Source organism: Haliaeetus albicilla, chromosome 13 (assembly GCF_947461875.1).
Source record: "Haliaeetus albicilla chromosome 13, bHalAlb1.1, whole genome shotgun sequence".
NCBI lineage: Eukaryota > Metazoa > Chordata > Aves > Accipitriformes > Accipitridae > Haliaeetus > Haliaeetus albicilla.
Window position 1 is genome coordinate 29,725,101 of NC_091495.1, and position 21,438 is coordinate 29,746,538.

The following is a 21,438-nucleotide window of genomic DNA, read 5'->3' on the forward strand; positions in this document are numbered from 1 at the left end:
CCTTCCCTGTCACATCCTGCACCTAGAGCCATTTTGTAGGTTATACATGTTCAGTCCCTTTCAGGTTAAAAACCCCTTTGCCCTAGAAGGGACTAGCTGGCAGCCACTTTTTTTTCTCTGCTGCTTCAACACATCCTCTCAGCATACACATACAATGAACTGAAAGAGAAATGATTGTATCGCAATCCCATTCTTCTCTTAAGCTTTAGATGTATAAGAAAAATAGGAGGAAGAGGTTTTATGCTTATTTAGTTAATGTCTTCTAAAGAAAAATATTTTGCAGCAAGAACCCTCTGGAGGATTTTTGTTTGTTTGTTTTTAGGAAAATAGCTTAGTATTTTGGAAAAGAAAGGACTTTTTTCTTAAATCCAGTTCTATAAAAAATACAAGATTAAATTAACCTGTATTAAGTTGGCAGCCAATTCCCTGCATAGGAAACCAAAGATAGTATTTAATTGTCAACTCAATTCCAAAGAGATATACTTAATTACAAAAAATTGAGTCAGACAGTCAGTAAAATGAAATAGATCCCTGGAGAGCTGCTGTACTGTGCTAACATTTGCACTGCGCTCTTGCAATAGGAGCAGAATCCAGTTTTCTTAACTGTGAGACTGCTCCTTCCAAAATGTATCCACTTCCACTAAACATACATGGTATACATGACATTGGTCATATAGGTGCTTAAGGAAACTTTTCAATAACTTGCTAAACTAGTAATGTGATGTCTGTGACAGTTACATAGGGTGAGTACTCTTGAAAAAGAGGCTTGTTCTTGTCAATTGACCTAAAAATGGACTGATATCAATCACTTAATGAACATAAAGCTTCCATCCTGTTAATGTTAAGGCTCAGAAGTAGCTTCATTATCTGTATACTGAGGTCACTCAAGTTGATAACAGTAGAACTATATAACAGTATTTACAGTTTTCATGTTTGTATTAGTTTAATTTGTCCTTATATGGCATTTATTACTTTTTAAACAACTGATTAATTCTTGGCATAATTTTTATGAACAAAGCATGACCACAATGCAATATCTGCATGCAGATGAAAGCAAACTTCATAGCTCTTCTAATACATGGACCAGAGTATGGCTAATTTTTCAAAACTACTGTCTCACTTCTTTATGCCATATATAACACACGTGCTTATGTCCATGGGCTGTGATTTGCAATATGGTTCAGTCTGAGTCTTTTCTTAACGCAGGGTCAATTGACTTTTTCCTTCTGTCTTCCTACTTCCTTTTTCCCAACTTCACTGGACAAATATTTACAATATGTCTTGTCTTGATGCCTTGACTTGTTTTCACTAAATATGCTAATGGAAAATTTTTAATCAACTTTCAGACCTGAAACAAGTCTCCCATTCCTTGGATTCATAATGGCATAGTAGTTACATGCTCTGCCAAAAATGTTGTTCAGGTAATGGACATGAAAAATTTAGCACAAATTGATATTAACGTCCCATTCAAAAATTACAATGATGGGGCTGGGGTAGTGGTGGGGAATCTGTTAAATAAAAAAAAAAAAAAGACTGAGAAAACTCCAAAAGGCATTCAATAGGTTGTGTGCTAATGAAGTGAGGCTGACTGATTTCTGTGCGATTGCTCCCAATAACATTCTCTGAGAAAAGCCTTTGAACAAACAAATGTACCTTTCTTGAAGAATAAGTTTGTTTTCCTTCTTCCAGAAGTCTTTGAAGTCAGAACTGAATTCATGCCAAATACTGAAGAAAGAATGTGGGGACACCTCTTTCTCTCCCATTTTTGGTTTCATACAGAAATAGGCTGCAGTTTCCAAAAAGCTGTCAAAGAAAGCAAAAACGGCAAATGTTTCAGTACCCACTAATGCAATTATTTTTTTTTTCTTACTTAGCACTGGCACAGTATTTAATTATTCTTTGTAGCAGATCTAAAATAAAAAACTATAAAAACATAACAGTTCTGAGCTCTTCATATACAGATAGATAGACAATATGATTCTTCAGCAAAGTTGGGATCTGGCACTTATCATAGGTTCTGTTTTTGACCAAAGAATTTTCTACTTCAAAAGCTAAAATGAACGCAGTGTACACAGCCCTGCAAATCCAGACATCCACACCTGCCCATATACTGCTTTTCTGTTGTGTTTAAAGCTGTTTTCACAACACAGAGTCAAAGCCTATAAAAGACTGTAAACAAAGTTCTTCAAGTTCTGTTAGATCTATACTATGACACAATAGGGTAGATAGCTTAGGTTGAAGCTTACACAGAAATGTTAAAACTCAAACCTGCTGTGTACTAAACAAGAAATGATGCAACAGAAAACTGGGCCAGGAGCAACTGTGCTAGAAAAGAGGTGCCCATCATGTCTCTACCAGAATGATCCGACAACACCTTCCGAGCTCAGCAAAAGTAAAGTTGCATATTAAACACAAAAGCTATACCTCAAGTAAGAACTGCTGTTGAAATGCAAAGGTCATATTTCCAATAGTGAGTGAGGACTGTGGCTGCAATTAAATTTAACACATTTCTGAGTTTGAACTGCTTCTATTTTATTTCAAATTTTAAAATATGTAGGAATGTTATAGGAAGCTACAGAAGAATTATTTCAAAAACTAATTTCTTGATTATTATTCCATTTTATTTTTTGACTTAGTGTTTTGTAAATACTGGGGCTTTTAAGAACTTCTGTCTCATCTGAAGCTCAACAGGGAAGCTTCTGGAGAACTGGTTATTTTCTGAAGGATTCTATGGAAAGCTGTCTCTTGAAATATAATTGTAGATGCTTTGCTCACTGATCTGTTACTACTCATCAAGTCCTATGATAATTTTCTATGAAACACACATTACAGTTTTAATCACTTTAATTACGAGGAAAAATGCAATTCCAGTTAAATGGATGGAAATGTCGTTTTAGTCACAGAAGTTGCATCTTCATTCATGGACTACTGTAATTGGAAATAAAGTGCTCTGATAGTTGTTATAATTTAAAGTTTTTAATGGTGACAATAGTATACAAAGATTCAACCATTCTGAAAGGTCAATCTCACAGTCTCTGTGAAACCGTTTGTCCTAGTTCTCAAACCTCAATACTCCAGTTGTTCTGCCCAACATGAAAAATGTCTGTCTACATAAATTATCCTATTTCTGAATAAAAAAGCCTAGAGCTTAAAAGTTTAACATCAGTTTACCAATCAAATTCTACACACTTTTCCTCTTAATTTGTAATTAATTTTTCCATCTGCTGAAGCAAAATGAAGCTGTTGAGTGACAAAGATGCAGCACAGAAAAATATAAAAGACAAAGATACCCTCACTTCTTAAGCCATTGCATTGGTACTCAAATGCCACCTTACCGGAGTGTACCATTTCTTCAGCTCTCTCAGCCTACCATGGCACTCTGTTCTGTAAGTCAGCGCTTGGTTAATAAATAGAATGTCTTTTCTGTGGCTGGGTTTTGTTGTGTTTTTTTCAAATGATTTATAGATAAGTGATACTACTGATTAAACTAAAATATTCCATTTTACTTACCTATTTACATTTTTCCCACAGTTTCATACTGGGGAAAATATTTATCATCTATCATGTGGTCCCACAGAATCCCTCAAAAAGAATATCTCTGACATTCGTCAGTCAGGTGCACTATATTTTAATTTTTTTTGCCTACTTTCACATATTTTCAACTTTTTGCAAGACTGCAAACATATGAGGGAGGTCTTTTGGTTTTCCTCCCAGCCCCTTCCCCCAGACTTACAGTTCTAGAGCTGTGAGGAAGTCATATAAAAGGCTTATTTGATTTTTCAGAATGAACTGGCTACATTTTTGAAAGAACATGAGGAATACAGGACAAGAGAGAAATCTGGAGGCATCAGCTGAGTCAATGGCTTATTTTTAAGGAAGCTCTTTGAACGAAGGCCATTAATGATTTACAGAACATAGAAAGATCAGAAGTTCAAATAAGAAGCCTTGTTCTGAGAAACGTGTCTTCAAACCATTCTGCAAATGACAATAATGTGAAAAGAATTTGACAGTGCATGGCCACCCTAAGCAATGCTTTTAAATTTGAGGTAACGAGCTAGAATTCCCTCACAGGAAAACATCTCAGGAAACAGGAAGCCAAGAAAAAATTAAATTCAGACTGTACAGGAGAATGCTCCAAAAAAAATGATAAACAACACTAACATTTATTGGAAACACAAAGGCTTCCATCACTCTTCAATTATTCCAACTGTCCTCTGGGAGAAGAAGGAAATACCCAATGTTTTTTTCTCCGGTGACTGAAAATCTCCCTGAGGACCATTTGTATAACCATTACAACCTTACACATGCATACAGATGTGTCTAACAGCTATAACTTAATTTCTTGGTTTATAGAGAGAAGAGAAATGCTCAGCCAGGTCGCTTGCCTCCCTAGCAGTTACTTTGGGAGGTAAAGGAAATAAGCTGTTTGTGAAATGTGAAACAGCAGCAGCGTAGCAGGTTGTCATTGTTAATACATCACACCTTTCTAATGCCCCATAACAACATGTATCAGCTGCATCACAGTAAGATTTCGGGGCACAAGTCTCCATGAATCAAATATTTTTTCTACATCAAACAGTCAAGACAGTTACTATATATTTTCCAGGCAGAGAGGTCTACCCTTATTTAGCAGTTTAGTCTCTTAGAGGACATACAGAAGACATATGGAAACCTGCCTGCTATACATTTGATGCTGTCATTTTTGTAGTACAAGACAAAGTGGCAGAATTCACACATGAAAGACAAAGCAAATAAAGTGAATCCAAATCCATCAAATAATAAAACATGCACAGCAATAAATCCTCTATATTACCACGCTCTTTAAATATCTGATTTGGAAATGTTTACATATGTCAAACTAGGCATATCTCAAAGCTGATTTCAGGAGGGGACATGCATTTTAAATACAAAGAGAAATTTGGATGACATCGCCATAACCTCAAGACTAGATAGCATCCTTTCAGACTTCAGCCAGGCAGCAAATACCTTTTCTCTAGTGCTTTTTGGTGGGGCAGCCCATTCAAATTTTCCTGTTGATCCTTCAGCAGATTTTGAAACAAAACATCTGCAAATACCATTGATACTGTTCCTGACTATATGTGCAGGCACACAGACATTTTGAATCAAATAAGGGACTAAAGTTCAGAAAGCTTTTGTTCCTATACCCAAATTAATTTCTGCATCATAAAACCTCGGGAAACTCATCTGACCTCTCTGGATTTCATTTCACCTATCTGCAAAATGAAACATTTATTACCAAACAGGTATTGCAAAGCTTGTTTAGCGTCCATTTCTCAAGTGAAAAGGTTCTTTCTTTTCCGTACTCTTAGTGAATGTCTTAAAAGGAAAGAATGTGCATTAGAGAAGAGATAGCAGTCATGGAAGATGGAAGGAAGGGCATACGAGTTATTTTCAGGGATTAAAAGAGGTAAAGGAGGTCACTGGCTTTGCTTCAAACAGCCTGACTTTTCAAGCATGATTAAGAATAAGGCAGTGACGTTCACACTGCTGTCTTATCCTGACATGGCAAAAGCCAGAATTCTTTAAACAGATTTCAGACTGCATTTCATATCCCTCTTGCTGGCCCTGAAGGAGAATTAAATAACAGTAACTCTCTCAAAACAATGGAAGAGTTGCTCATCCCTGATAATTAAGGAAGGAAATAAGATCAAGAAAGATGGTTAGTTCCTTTTCTCCTTTTCTCATTTTCTAATTTCCTTGGTTCAAGTGTTTGTGTAATTCAGAAAAAATCACTGCAGTCTGAGATGACTGAACTCACTGCTTACTCAAATGTGGAAATTTGATGAATGAATCACTGGACCTTTCTGTCTGCTCCCTTGTGTACAACTATGAGACTATGTAAATGATTTTTCTATTTGGAGGGAAGGAAGGAATGGATGCACTAACAGCCAAACCAAATTTAATCATATGAGAAAGAAAAGAAGCCATTCACATTGCAAATGGCTCATTGACAGCATTTCTAGCTAATAGATCTAATCCATTAGGAATATTTTAAGAGCAGCTATGGATTTTTCAGTTTTTTTCCATTCCATCCTGAAGCCAGTTAGCAAGCAGTTGCAGACAATGATTCAGATTCAAGTCTGCTGTGTGCAATGCATTGGCCAGTTTACATGTACAACATATGTTTGTATGCATGCATGTACGTATGTGAATGTATGCAGTAGGTCAAGCAGAAGGAAAGGGAGAGGAGAGAGAGAAGCTGGCAACTGCAAAAACACTTCTTTTGCTAAAAAAAAAAAAAAAAGAAGAAGGAAAAAAAGCAATAAGGAGACAAATCAACAATACTAAGCAATGGACAGCAGGAGTTTCATCTCAGCATCATTTGATCAGGCTTCCATGGCCAAATAAATAGCAAAGTAACCACAGGTACAGAAATGCCCTGGCTGACCTTTCTAAGAAATGGTGAACACACGCACAAACACACACACATCTGGTTTCCCCACACAGCAGACTAAATCACCTGCAAGAGTAAAGATTTGTTTAAATGTGGATTTAAATGTAGAAAAAAAAACATTTCTACAATTCTGCAAGAGAGATTCTGTACTGTTTGACAGATTACATATTTGGTTGAAGTTCAAACCTGGACATTCTTGACTACTTGGGTTTGGCTTTATAAATGGTTAAGTATCATTTATGTACATTTGAGATTAAGAGCAGGTAGTCTTAGTTGTGGTACTGTGTTAGTTTTGTGAAGCAGTTGTGTTTCAGAAGCAGTTCTGAGTCAGGCAGGAGCTGCTAAGGTACATTGTAGTTTGATTAAAGTCACAAGTAAAATTTAGAACTAAGCATAGTCTACCAAAAGAAAGAAGATAAAAAGGGGGGAAAAGACTACATGTGCCTATTACTACTTTAAATCTGACATAAGTTATATTTAAAGCTAAACTGAGTTGGCAGGCATATAAGCCTGTTCAAAGTGTTGACCCTGAATTTATGATTACATAGGGAAGATGAGTGCAGTATATAGGTAACAGTACTCGCTTCCTGGAAAGGCTAATCACATGAATTCTCATATTTATTCTTGTTTTGTTTTATAAAGAGGAAAAGGCTTTGTACATATTTTCTTTGTGTTTTCAACATCTGAAAGCATTAGCAAGAGTTAGTCTTAAGACAGAATACCAAGCAGTTCAGCAAAGTCACACAGAATTATATAAAATGAAACAGAACCAGCATCCTGGTTATCAAGATAGCACAAGGCTGTGAGGAAGCTTAATATGCACAGCATCCTAAGAAGCCTCTTATTTTCCATTGACATATTTTGTTGAGGGTCCTCTCTGCACTATAACTTTACATCACTTTCTTCACCTTTTTTTTTTTTTTTAAATTATCATTGCCTCTCCTCAGTGCTGTCCCTTGTCCTGCATAAGTAGAAGTGAGAAAATATAAAAATAAACATAGGTTCATTCAAAATATCTAGTACTTAAATGTTGGCAAGAAATTTCTTGGGGTCCTTTTTTTTTTTTTTTAAAGGAATAAAAGTTTCTTTCTTATATTAAAAGAAAGTTGAGATAATATGCCAGCTTAAATCAGCTGCCAGAATCATTAATCTCTTCTTTCATTTGCCAATTTATATTGTGTAACTATGGATTTTGTAATATTGTTCCTTAGAAAACAAAGGTCTCAAGAGATTTTTCCTTTCCTCTAAAAAAAACCTGCCAAACATTTGCAATGTTTTGAATCCTAAGTCATCTCCCTCATCTTTATTCCCTTGCCTCCTACAAATTCATATTAAAGAGAAAAGTGTTTTATTGCTCCAACTAGATGAAAATTAACAGCTTCAACAACAACAAAAAACATCCCTCTACCTTTGAGGTACCATTTTTTCCCACAGCAAAAGCCCAGCAAAAAGCATCCAATGTTAAGAACAGGAAATTATGTTTCAACAGGCCAGTCTGCCTCGTTCATGAGAATTTTGACCCCTGCCCCAGGAAATTATTTACAACTTTAATATTAATCAACAATGATCAATATTATCAGTTGTGCACATTGATTAATAACACAAATGCACAACTTATTTATACTTCATGCCATACACTGAAGGCAGCAGACCCAGTAACTGAAGCAGAGCTGTGACAGAATGTTAAATTCAATGGGTGTTATGAATATAACCTTGCACTTGAAACAAATATTTTAGGAAAACTACAATTTTTAGAGGACTGACGAACTCATGGAGTTAGCAATGAAAACAACATTCACATATCAGATTGCCATTTCAACCTCAGTTCAAACTGTTATTCCAGGCTCTCTTATTTACATCATTCAATGGGTGGGTATTTCTTTAGTCCTGTCTTTCAGGAACAAAGTCCCTCATAAAAGGGGTAGCAAAGTAGCAAAATAATATGGCCATAACTAATTTAAGTTATAGTTTTGTTGGAAGGTGAATTTGAGCACTGAGATCTTCACAATCTGTTTATTTTAGAAATTATCAGGTCCAGATTAAGATGTATCAGTTGGGCATGATGAATAAATTTGCCAAATCACTTCTTGTTGCTTGTATCTTCTGGAAACATTAGGTTATCAGAGATCACAGTTATCACTACATCTTAAAAGTATTCTTCAAGATTTTCCTTCTCTGTTTTTTTTTCTTCCTATTTTTATTCTCATTCTTCTCTAAAACACTAGGCTACAACCTGGTCCCTCTATATGCTTGGTTTTGGTTTGGTTTGGGGTTTTTTTTGCATTTCCCTGATGAAAGCAAATGTTCTGCTGATGTAACAATGCCATTTTTAATCCGATGTGGCATAGGATTAGGCACAAAATTATGTCACAAGCAGGATGGACCTATCTTGGCAGACAGAACTTTTCTGATGACAAAAAAATACAGTGTTTAAAAAGCCATTCTGCACAGACTGAGTCAGCCTCCAGCCTCAAAGGTCAGGAAATGTAGGTTAGAGGTATTTTTGCTACCTTCACTATGTCATGTACAAAGTATTCGTCAGCCACAGCTCACCCAGTAATTGGGGTTTATGTGAACCCAAATTCTGTTATGCATATTTAAAGGTTATGTCTCTGTTCAAGAATATTATTCAGATTAAAATATGAATTGAGATAATACATTGGAAACAGAGCTAACCTTGGCTCCTTTTTTGTCTCTGACAATTGTATTCTAACAGGCCACTCAGAGAAAAAAGCAAACATATTTTAGCATGACTCTTCTAATGCATTTTTAATTTGCATGTGCTTTCTCCTGTCATTGTAAAATGACAATTTTAAACAGGTTCAAACTTTCTCTCAAAACCTCGGCTTGAGGTATTTGCAGTTCACTGGATGCATTGGTGTTAGCTGCAATCCACCGTAATCTGCAGACTTTGCGTGAACATGTAGGTTCTCTTTCTCATAGTTTAATGCTTTTAATTTTATGTTAGTGTGGATATCATGCCCATGCAGGCCAGCTAAGCTGTTATGTAGACACATGGATAGCTCTGTGCTAAACTGGGCATATACAATATGAGCATGTGTAAAACAACGTAATGTAATTGTGTGCATGGGAAAGTCAGGCCCAGTAACATATCCAAAAGAAAACTATTTTTTTCTCTTAAAAAGACTAACATATGAGCTTCAAACATATTAAATAAGCCTTGGCCAGTTGAACTTGAAGAAATAATAAGGTGCCAGTAGACACAGAATACAGTGGTAGAATGAATTTCAATGGTGATCTGACACAAGCTGCTAGCCCCAGTGCTGTAAGAAACAGCTAAATGCCTCATGTTAAATCCCAACTTGTCTCCAGATGTTTCTATTAACACACCTCATCTTCACTGTCTAGTGCAGTGGAGGTCTTCTGAGCAATCACCATTACTTAAAGAGGTTATAATTACATATGAAGGTAGTGTAACCATTGTGTACTATTAACAGTACTATATTACTATTAATACTACTATTAATTGTACTATTTAATGCTATTGTGTTAAAAGTTTTATTATGTTTTTTCAATTTATTGATGTCAACCTCAGCCTTGCAATCTGCCTGCTCCCATGGTATGGCTCACTTTTATAACTGAAATTCATGCAGGCTCAAGGTCAGAGTTATCTAACAAATTAAGAAGTAATTTGCCTTAAACCTAGAGCTGATTATTTTGATATCTATACAGAAACCACACAGATGCTTTACCAGATTTCATGTACATATAAACATTAACCCACACTCTAAGAATATAATCCAGCATAGATTAAATTTTATACATGTGCATCTACAAAAACACACTCTAAAAATAACACGTGAAATGAATCTACAGGTCTGATTGGGAGTATTGTAATATGCTCTTCTATTTTGGTGCTCAAATCAAACTTAGGTTACAGTTTCTATTCTTTGAAAATTATACAATAAAAATGCTCTGAAATACTTGGGTATTATAGAACCTCCTAGCATTTTAAATGTTCTGTGATGCAGTTTAATCTTAACCTTTCAAGGTTGCTCTGAAGGGTGTTCTTAATTCAATGTACAAGAGCTCTCTCCTTAACAAGCATGAACACAGGATTCCCCAATATCATCAAAAGCCAGCACAACTATGAATGGAAGAAATCCAGCCTTTGGAGAAGACAGGAATATTCACAGGGGCTTTCATATTCTTAGAGTCAATTACAACAAAATCACATGAAAGCAAATTGAAAGACTTCAAAATTTGGGTTGAAGTGTCAGATTGAAAAAGTCTTTATGTGCATTTTTCAAACGTTAGGCATATATGACTGAACTCTTGACTTATCCCAATACATTCTCTTCATAGTAGCGACAGTATCTTTGTTTAGGTGAGTAGAGAAAAATGTGTAGCATTTTCTATAAGGATCAAGTTTAAATGACAAGGTGGCAGCCATTGGAATTGATGGGAAGACTGTAATATGTAACCATATCACTCTGGATATGCGAATCACCAATATTCATACATCTAAGCAAAGCTAAACAAACCATAGTCCTTTGGCCCAAGAACATTCTTTCATGTCTGGAGGAGCTGTTCCCATCCCTTCCAAGGATTATGTGAAGGCTTCATGGTGTTTCTGGTCTGGGGTGACCATTGCCCTAGTTGTTTCCTTTGGGGTGGAGAAGGAACTCTTATCTCCTCAACAGTCTGATTAAGGTAGAACCATCTTTCAGGCAGCGGTTGAAAAAAGAAGGGAGTGCAAGTTATTCCATGAGAAGTATTCATTTAAGACACAGTGCAGAAGGCATCTGGCTCACTAAAGCTGTTTCTGAATCTAGCTTGTTAAGGAAGACAAGAAACAAGGCAACAAGGCCAAGGAACAAACCGAAGAAGAGTAAAGAGGCAACACTTTTTTTCCTAGTCACTTAATCTCCATATATGAGAAGCACAGTGGGGTTTCAGCAATAGGCTGAGGCAAGCCCTATACTGTGGAGGGGCTGATGGCAGCCTTCCATCAGCTGGAAATTATTACAGAAGGAATGACCTATATTGTATGAGTTATTACTGGATAGTTCCCAGATGAGTTAACGCAATTGTGACCTAATTAAACCACATCCCTGACGTTCTGCTTTTCTATTTGCATATACATGACAACAGCAATATAATAGAATAATCTTTAAAGTAAAACTTAAAATACAGCAAGGAAGAAAGCAACAACTGTAGTGGCAAGTCAACATAAAAAAAAGCAGAAGTGTTTTCCACATTTAAGTCACAGTCATTGCAAATGCGAACACTATACTGTGAAGTTCTTAGGAAACAATCTAAACAGCTCAGGTAGACAATATGATGGAAGAAAAAACCTACTGAACATAATCAGAAGCTGATGCACAATGGAGAGTCACTGAAGCTAATCACACACATGCACACAAGCATTTTACTTCAGCTACAACATCTCAAGAGGAATATCTTGAATTTTTGAGGTCAGTGAAACCACCTGCTGGACATAAACTGGAGGTCAAAACAATGTGCCACATTTAAATATTTTAATTTATCTATTTTTTTCATTAGTTTTATTAGCTACATGATTCTTCTTTTAGGTTTTTTATATCTTGAATTTAATGCTATAGCATTGGTTTTGGGTATGATCAGACTTCAGTTATTTTAACTATATTGTTATCAGGGTGTTACTTAACTGTATTGTTGTCAAGGCTACTTACCTGTGTAACTGTATTTGCACCTTAAACTAATATCCTTTATTCTTTTACTGTAAGATCTAAGAATAGGCCCTCTACATAAACTGTAGAATAAATTGCATAAAGATGAGTTTACATTGCAGATTATTAGATCTCTGAATTGTACCCCAGTCTGTTTAAAGTTGTATTACCATTTGTTCATACTAGCACTGAATGCCATTAAATGCAAACTAATTTAAAACCAATGATTTTTTTTTTTTTTTTAAGCAAGCAGCCCAACATCTTTAAAAGGAAAGATCAGCCTCTTATAGACAAAAATCAGTCATGCAAATGCTTAAGGACTTGCAGTCATTTGGCAAATATTTTCAGAAAAGGACAAAAGCTTCATCTTTCAGGGAAAGATCAATTATCCATGTTTCAGAAGAGACTTTCTGACATCACAACTAAGCTGCTGGCTAAGTTTTCATTACTGCATATTTACAGGCCCTGATATTTTGTCAGAGACGGGATACTAAACTAGAATGATCCAATCTGTTTAACAGTCTGTAAGCTTCTTCTATACACATTTCCTTTGCTCACCAAGTATTTACTTTTTGCTGATGCAACTAATGTATACCTACAGTCTGAAATGTATTACCATGAGCAATTCAAGTCTGCATGCTGGGAGCCACACAGCAAGACAAGAGACCTAACAGTAAAGGAACCAACAAAGGACGAATGGCCAAAGAGTAGTGAAAGATGGAGTCCAACAGCATATTCTTGCCTTTCAGTTAAAAGTGTTGTGCTGAGTTTTTTTTAAACTACATACCTCTCTCCATTCTGAGCTTTTCACCACTTTATATCAATCATTAACTCAATTTTCACTTTAACTTTACAGTTCACATTTGGAAACAATCCAAACCATTGTGTGAAGGGTAGGGAGGCAGGAGGAACATATACTGTTTTAAAGGATTACCAGACTTAGGTGCTACATTTTTAGGTGCTGCTTTTCAGCAGTGCCATTGTACCATACTGTCTGCTATTTCTCTAAGTGTCATCAACTTGTCAGCTCATAAGCAGGTGTAAAGCTTTGTTCCTTCCCAAGTCTCATGTTCAGTGAAGCCAATGGAAGTCTGTGAAGACTGTTGTGTCAGGAGTACTTTTTTTTGCAGGGAATTTAAAGGTAAACATTTCTTTTCAAAATTAATGTCATTTGTTGCTACAGCAAAGAAAGCAACAACACATTGTTAAAGGGATTATTAAAAGTCCTGAAAACAGAAGAGGTGCCTGGGAGGCTGCACTCAGGAAGCACTTAAAAGACTAAAAAAAAAAAAAAAAATAAAAAATAAAAAAATCACTGGAATGTGCAAGTAATGGGAGCAAATTATAAAATAAGCCAAATAAAAATATCCTGACATGGCAAGATGAGTGTTCCATATCCAGCCACACACATCCTAAATTCCCCAGTTGATACTTATGTCAGAAGGCAGAAAGTCCTCTGTTTGACTTTTTATAAAACAAATATATATTCTCATAATGCATTGAGATTTACTAAAGAACAGATTAAATTCTCAGTTTGTTAAAATCAGTGATGTACACAAAGCCACGATAGTGAGCGGCATTTCTATCTATCCAGCCCTCATCAGGCATCACAGCAGGAAAAACAGTTTCACCCCAAATCAAGCCACCATTATATGGGACTGTCGTCTTAGTGACCTATGTCAGCACTTCAAGCAGGGTTATACTATCTGAAATATTAGAAATAAAAGGACCTGTAGTGTTCTTAAGAGATTCTCAGCATACATTGCCTCTTAGATGACGGCAGTATGAATAAACTAACTGAGGAATTTTCAGTGCTACTGCACTGAATTTAGAAACCCATGCTTCATTGTTTGACAGAGATAGCAGGAAGAATTGAAGATCATCTGACTGTGTTTCAGGTCTAAACCAAACATCTCCAGTTCAATTTGTGAATGATTCCTGAGGTGTTATTCCAAGAAGAGACGAATCATTGCAGGTAGAGGGGAAGAAAAAGAAAAAGATCATCTTCACTATTACAGTGGAAGAGAGATCAGTGTTACAGTTTGGATTTATTTTCTTCTAAAAAAAGACCCTAATCTGGCAGCCTTCCAAGGAGATCAGAACTCAATACTGGGTAAGGTATTATAAGAAAGTAATAAAGCTACATGCTATTCCTTCATAGCTATTCAGCTGAATAGAGGTAGCGAGGCAGAGAATTAGGACCTTCAGCTTCACTGAATGCTGTTTCTGGTAATTCTAGTCAGGTTGTCTAGCTGTTGCTTCTTCAGGAATGAAGTGCAAGAAGAGGAGCAACTAGCTCATTTCTGATTATAAGCCAGCAAGATTATATTGCTGCTGTTGCTATTGCTTTTTATCCTAGCATGGTAAACAAGACATCAGCTATCATATTACTTTTCACAGTTACTTTGATGCAATCTTGGTTCCTGCTTGCTCTGGATACTGTGATCAAACTCTATCTCATTCTAAAATTGTATTAAGCATACCTGGAAACAATAGTGCTTCTAATTTTTTCTCCCTGCTTAAAGAAAATCACATCTTGAAAGATTAGAGATATTTAAAGCTAAGTAAATGAAAATACAGAAAACAGAGAACATATTTGTGCTTGGTGGAAAGTGTGCTGTATCTCCCAATTTTCAAAGATGCTAAATTTTAAAGTTGTTTAAATATTATATACAGCTGTGACAATTGAGCATATAGCTATGCATCTTGGAACAGAAGATGTAATCTGGAAAGAAAAAAAAAAAAGGGGGGGGGGGCGCCAAGTTGTAGACTCCTAAAATATAAGAACCATCTCTTTCTCTCCTCCTCCTCTCCCTCTCCTGTTTTACTTCTTTCCCCTCCCCCCAAAACAGTGGGTTTTACTGTACTTGTCAAGTATTTCACAGTTTCTCAAGTATTTAGCAATGAGGATCTAATTGGAAAGTGCCAGGTTCTTCTTTATTACACTTTATCAATATTGCTAAGGGAATGATGTAATTGTTTGGGGTTTGGTGAAGACATTCCATGTCACTTCAGTGTTAATACCAGGCTGGAGCCTTCCTTGTCTGCCTGCGTAAGCTAGATAAACACAGACCTGTGTGCTTTCTTCTCATCTCAGGATACTTACTCAGAGAGATCTTGGAACATATGCTTATTGCGAGCTAAACATTTCACTTTTCATTTTATCCATGTGCCAGAAATCCATTCCTTGGATAAACACTTTACATACTGACACTCTTAAAGTCACTAAACACGATAAATAAAGAGAGAATACATCATTTCAAAACCGATTAAACATTTTCTCACTTGTGACAAATGAACAGCTATACGCTGTATGGAGTCCCTAGAGCCGACATTCCATTTTCTTTGTCTTTATTTTGTGTGGAAGATTAACTTTCCATTTCAGCTCATCTATTGCACAATTGAACTTTTCTAAAATACACATTGCTGCATTTTCCCCAAATCATTATTCATTTTAGAAACATTTTTGTTGTTATTGCTGCAAGAGCTTTTCTTTTAGACTTTCGTATTTTTTATGGAGATACCAGCTTTAACATTTTGTGCCCAAACTAACAAAACAACAAAAAAGAAAATCTATAGATTTTACTGAAAGCTAAAGAAATGTTACCATGGGGTAGACCTGAACTTATACAAGGGCTGAAGTTATCCACTTCAAAAAAGGAAAATCCAAGCACATTAATCACATTAATTTTGCTCCATCTAATCCATCACTTTTCCTTGCACTACTTGCTTGTCTAGCCATCCTATGCACTGCTGTTCTACCTATGATTAGCCAAATGTAACTAATCTTTTATTCAGCTTTTTAAGCTCTCATCTTCTTTTTCACCCACCCCCCCACCAAAAAAGATCCCAAGCATTTTATTTTGAAGCCCAACTAAAGATCTTAGTGAAATAAATACACATAATACTAAAACTGTAACATGAAGCTGTCTTCAGCATTTTAACAAATGCCACTAGTCTGATAAAGAATTTCAGTGGGAAGGTAGAAGGAAGAAAGAAAGAGAAATGTAGCCTAGATAATAGTAAAAATAACTTTGCCCTAACGTTGTCCTAGCATAATTCCTCATGTGTTCCACAAAAGATTCTGATGTGATGTTATCCTTGCTAGATATTCACAGTAAAGAGGAACAATGAAGATTAATTTTCTTCTTTGACAAACTACTATGTAAAAGGAGCTGCTGCACTCAACATAGGTGGAGAAGAAAGAATTAGGACAAGTCGGAAGGAGCAGACCAAGCTGAATGAGAATCCAGGGAGCAGTTTGCTTTCTTCCCCCTTATTGTGGATGCTAGATATACCAATAGAAAGTTTTGGATATGATGGTTCCAGTGCAGTCAGGGAAAAGAGTAAGGAGGAAGAGTGAAGACAGTGACAAGTCACAAGATTCCTGAACAGACTGCAGATTCCCCTTGTCCTTAGACATGTGTCAGCTTTGGAAATGTAGTCTAATCCATTTTCCACAGGAGAAACAGTTTGTTTAAAAGAGAAGTCAGAGATCACAAAAATCTCTTCTCCTAACAGCAGTTTCTTCTCTCAAAGTTTTATCGTGAAGGAGATTTTTAAGGATAAGAATTATGTAACTCAGCAGTTAAACAAACCTAAGAAATGTCAGGAATGCCTTTCATATACTTGAGCAAGAGGTACGATACTAAGCCAAAGCATTGCTCCCTTTGTTCCATTTTTTCCATCATGATCCTGCATCACCGATGTACCACTCAAGGACTTACCATCTCCTTACAAGTAAGAAGGGAGCTTCTTGTGGCAGAGGAAGATCCACTCTCCCCTTGGCTTCCTTTTCAGGTCGTATCTTTAGTACATGACCCGAGGGAATAGAGAGAAAATGTGGTGCTGTACCAGGAAAGACGTCAACTGCACTGTGGCATTACAGCAGGTAGCAAATGTGGGCATCGGGGCCATAGAATGGCTAACAAACCATAGTAAAAACTAGAACCTTTTACAGTGGCATATTTTACCAGAATCCAATTGAAAGACTTCCCAGCTCTGGGAATACATAATGAGTGTATTCATTAGCATATATTCAGTGGCAGTGGTAGCTAGTACAAAAAGAAGATGCTATTTTTAGTGAAAGAAAAACAAATGCAGACTGTCAGCTTCACTAAATCTGGACTATAAATGGTGTGTGTCATATTTTGGTCTTTTGCTGGGACAGATAAAAATCTGTCCCATTTAAACACTGCTTCTGGAGAACTTTTGGAGAACACTGCCAAAAAATCAGAAGAAACCACAAGTTGTGCAATGCAGTGAAATTCCCAATTTTGAAAACTCTCAACTGCACACATTTGTAATGAAATTTAATGAGGCATTTTGCTTTTTGCCACAAAAACCTATTTGAAGATCTATTAGCAATTCTACAAAGGAAGTCACATTTAATTATACATATCATTAGTATATTAAAAAACAGATTTCCATTCTTTATTTTAAAGCAGACATTTTATAAGCACAGGAAGTGGTACCTTACAAATAATAGTTGCCTGGGGAATGCTACGTGTTTGTCAAATCACCGTGATTCTGGTGTAGTATGAATAGTTTTCTCTCAGTCTAAAGGATATAGACTGAATCTATTTTTACATAAGGTACATGCATGTTCTGAAAGACAGGAGTCATGTGCAATATTTCTCTAAAGGTAGGCTGTGTGTCTATAGTCCTTCAATTTTTTTTTCCTAATTGTCAAATTAAAATTGACAATAAATAAATATCACTTAGTTTTCTGAGTGAGTTTCTTTCACTATTCAAAAATACAATAATGCTGGCTACCAATACAGCAGCTTCTAGCAAAGCAAGATTTTACTGCATTGTTCTTTCTTACCTTTTATGTGCTTCTGCCAGTGACTTCTCTTCATTTTCTTGGTCTATTTTAGCTGTAAAAATACAATCAAAGAATTAGGTACAAGGTGAAAGATAAAGATGTTATTTCAGGATAATTTTCGTTGTAAATGTTATGTATAAAACGTATAGAAACCACCTGAGGATATACTCATATACATCAATTCTGAGAGAAAAACAAACAAACAAACCAAATAACACACACCCCAAACACACAAAACTACATGAATTTTGATATCCCTGTTAAAAAAAACCCAAACAACAAACAAAACAAACAAACAAAAGTAATAAAAAAACCAGAACACTACAACCACAAAAAAAAACTTGAAGCAAGTTTTGAAAATTAAAAAACCCAAACTTGCAGTAATATAAACAACAACCAAGTCTGGAAAGTGACTTAAAAACAGATCTTAAAGAATGATTCTGAAAACTTAACAAACATGGGAAGTGGTCTACCAAGAGGAGGAAAAGCTGAGTGAAGAGCAGGAAGAATTCAGCCTTACAGCTTTTCTAGAAGTTGCTCGACAGTTACAAATAAAAGCTCTCTTCCCTCTCCCTGCACACACCGTCTCCCTGTACACACATCAGTTAGTGAAGTACTAGAGCCACAGCAGGCCCATATTGAAAACAGGACTGGTTTTATATGAAAGAAATTATCATTTGGTGATCATGTGAAGGAAATTAAAAATACAAAACTGTCATCGCCACACATTGGTGAAAAAATTATCTATTTTCCATGTGTTCTCTCATATTTTGTTTTGTATCCTTTTCACTTAGATAGCTATTCTGATACACAAAACCTACAAGAACATGCGTATTAACTTAGGCATCACTAATATGCAAAGCAATAGTACAAACTGCTCTGCGCATGCATGCTTAGGTGAGATTTATACTTATAGAGTCATTCAGGTAGCACAACTTAAATCCCATTTAAGATCTGCACACTTTAGCCAAAAGCTTTTTAGTTTGGAACTTGATTCCCCTTTTCAGTCAGCTGGACTACTGGCCTGCTAATTTGCAAGGAGAACTTTAGGATTCCCAAGAGTCAGTGGGTTTTGTGACATGAAGAGGCTCTGAACTGTCCTGAAAACAAAGGGCAACAGTACAGAATTCATATAGAAACCTAAAAAAGAAGAATAAACCTCTAAGCTATTTTTTAGTCCACTTTCCCTACATAGATCTAGAATAATAATTAATTAAAATTATTCTTCTACATTGTAGACACACGGCCTTTGAAAAAGGAAATCATAATTTTAATTTTGGCAAAAATGAGAAAGGCAATGGAATTATTAGGGTACAAAGATAACCACTATTTTTCAGTTACAATGTTTCGATCAACAGCACTTTACAAACATACAATAACACTAAAATAGACATGTGAAATCTGTAGCAAAGATACACAAATGGAGTTTCCCTATTCTGTCCCCAGTCAGAACAAGGATCAGAGCTATGTCTGATGCTGCAAATGCTTTTTATTAGTAGTAATGTAGTCTGCTGAGTAGGGTGAGCATTACCTGGCTGTTTGCAGCAGCAAACATTGGATTTAGTAATCATTACTTGAAGACTCAAGCTCCATCATTGTTTTGCTGAAAGTGAAAAAAATCCCAGCAAACCACAGAAAACTTGAGGGAGAGCTGGGTAAATGTTCTCAAGGAAATTCAAGAGCACGTGAAGCCTGCCTGATTACAGGTTTCAATACTGACTTGAAACTCAGCCCAGATTCTTCAAAAGGTTTGTGAGGGCTCACAACCCTTTCGAGTGAACTTGGGCCCAGTGTTGAGTGAATGTGGGCTGACTTAAGAGTTTTTCTTGAAAGCCTTGCCTTGCTTTGGATATGAAACCAGGTGAAACCTGGCAGCTTTGACAGAATTTCATTAAGATTTTTTTTCTCTTCATACTTCAGTCCTGAAAGTCAAGGTATGACTTCTAAAACCATATGGTGCAAGAGAGAAGAAACTGCACACAAACTCCCTGGTTGAAGGGAGATCCAATATTTAATTCTGCATTAACACTTTCACTAAGTATCCGCAGATATAACTTTTAAAATAAATAATTCTATTACTGAAAAATGTAATTTGGACTCCCCTCATTTAAGCAATACTTGGAAACAGAGGCTAGCATGTTCCAGCCTAGGACAGTCTTTTAGTACACACATCATATTCATTGATTATAACTCTTTTTATAATTTCCAGGATTGATGGGATATAACATCATCTGAGCTGTCTAGTTTGGGGTTTTTTCTTCCTTATTTAAACTGTTCTGCACATGCTTACAAACAATAATTTACCCACCAACAACGGAGCAAATACTCCATAATTTACTTCTTGAAAGAGTGCAAGTACAACATATTATACTAGGTTTATCAAAGCATGTCAGAATGTCCCCATTCTGAAGCAAGTTTTGTTTCAATTAAAAAGGAAAGTTACTATGATCCAGAGGGAAAGAGGAAAAAAAACCAAAACCTTCAGGCATCTGTACTTTTAATCATTTCATGGCAAATGGGTATAACACAATGAAAAGAATCTTGAGAATCCCTGAACGATGCGGATGCATGTAATAACATTTTTTTTTTAAGAAGTGGTAAGTACATATGCATAGAGCAGCTACTATACCCACAGAGAGAGATTTCATCCTGCATCAGATCGCCTCTTGGCATTAAACAGAATCTTGCAAGGAAATAATTTTCTCTAAAAGAGAATTCCCTTGTAGTCTGTTCCAAATATGTGATGACACTTCTAAACCTTTTGCATGTTATCAAAGTGTTATTATTCAAGTGTAAATCTGACTTGCAATCCATTTACTTTCTCCTTTTTCTAGACATAAAAAGTTAAAGAACAGCATGAAAACAATTCTGCTTCCACAAGACGACAGGTGGCACCAGTGAAAGAGAAGAAAATACAGTATGTACACTCAGAGATCTGTCCCTGTCCAAAGAAAATATTCAGATGACTGCTTTTGCACTAGCATACAGTAAACATCTGAAAGCTGTGGACAATGGCTAGTCAAAGACATGTACTGAGATTTAACCAGCAAGGGAAGAAAGCCTCCTGTTATCAAAAACACAGAAGTCTTACTATCACCTGGATATAATAGAATAACTATCAGATGTTGAAGCAGCTGGAGATTCCTATAACTTCTGGAACTGGCCACTGATATGATCACCTGATATTAGTGGTTATTGATATTTTGCTCTGTACTAATCACCCCATTGACAAACTGCTATCAAGTCATTTTTCCTGTTTGAGTAGGGGAAGAAAAAAAAATCAGTTACAACAGATTCAGTCAAAGTGTCCCAGAGTGCATTAGACTCTACCATTTCATTCAATATAATGCATCTTCACTGTCACTTCTTCCTCCAAAGCAGTTCATCATAACTGTAAAGAGAGTGCCTGAAAGGCACAAGTTTGGCATTCTTCCTTCTTGGCAGCCTATATTGATTAAGTGCTAAGTACCAGCTGCAAGGTGTCCACCTTGGGTGAACAGTCTTGGGAGAAAAGTGTATTTCCT

At 36.1% G+C, this 21,438-nt stretch overlaps 1 protein-coding gene across 2 annotated transcripts in view; it reads right to left on the reverse strand.

Moving 5' to 3' along the window:
• FMN2 (formin 2) overlaps nt 1-21,438 on the reverse strand; it is a 164,502-nt gene that overhangs the window by 16,838 nt on the left and 126,226 nt on the right. For both annotated transcript variants that reach the window (XM_069800660.1, XM_069800661.1), the window contains 2 exons: nt 17,915-17,966; nt 1,654-1,803 (listed from right to left, as the gene is read on the reverse strand). In XM_069800660.1, coding sequence (XP_069656761.1) covers nt 1,654-1,803; nt 17,915-17,966 — 202 coding nt within the window. The remainder of the gene's footprint in view (nt 1-1,653; nt 1,804-17,914; nt 17,967-21,438) is intronic.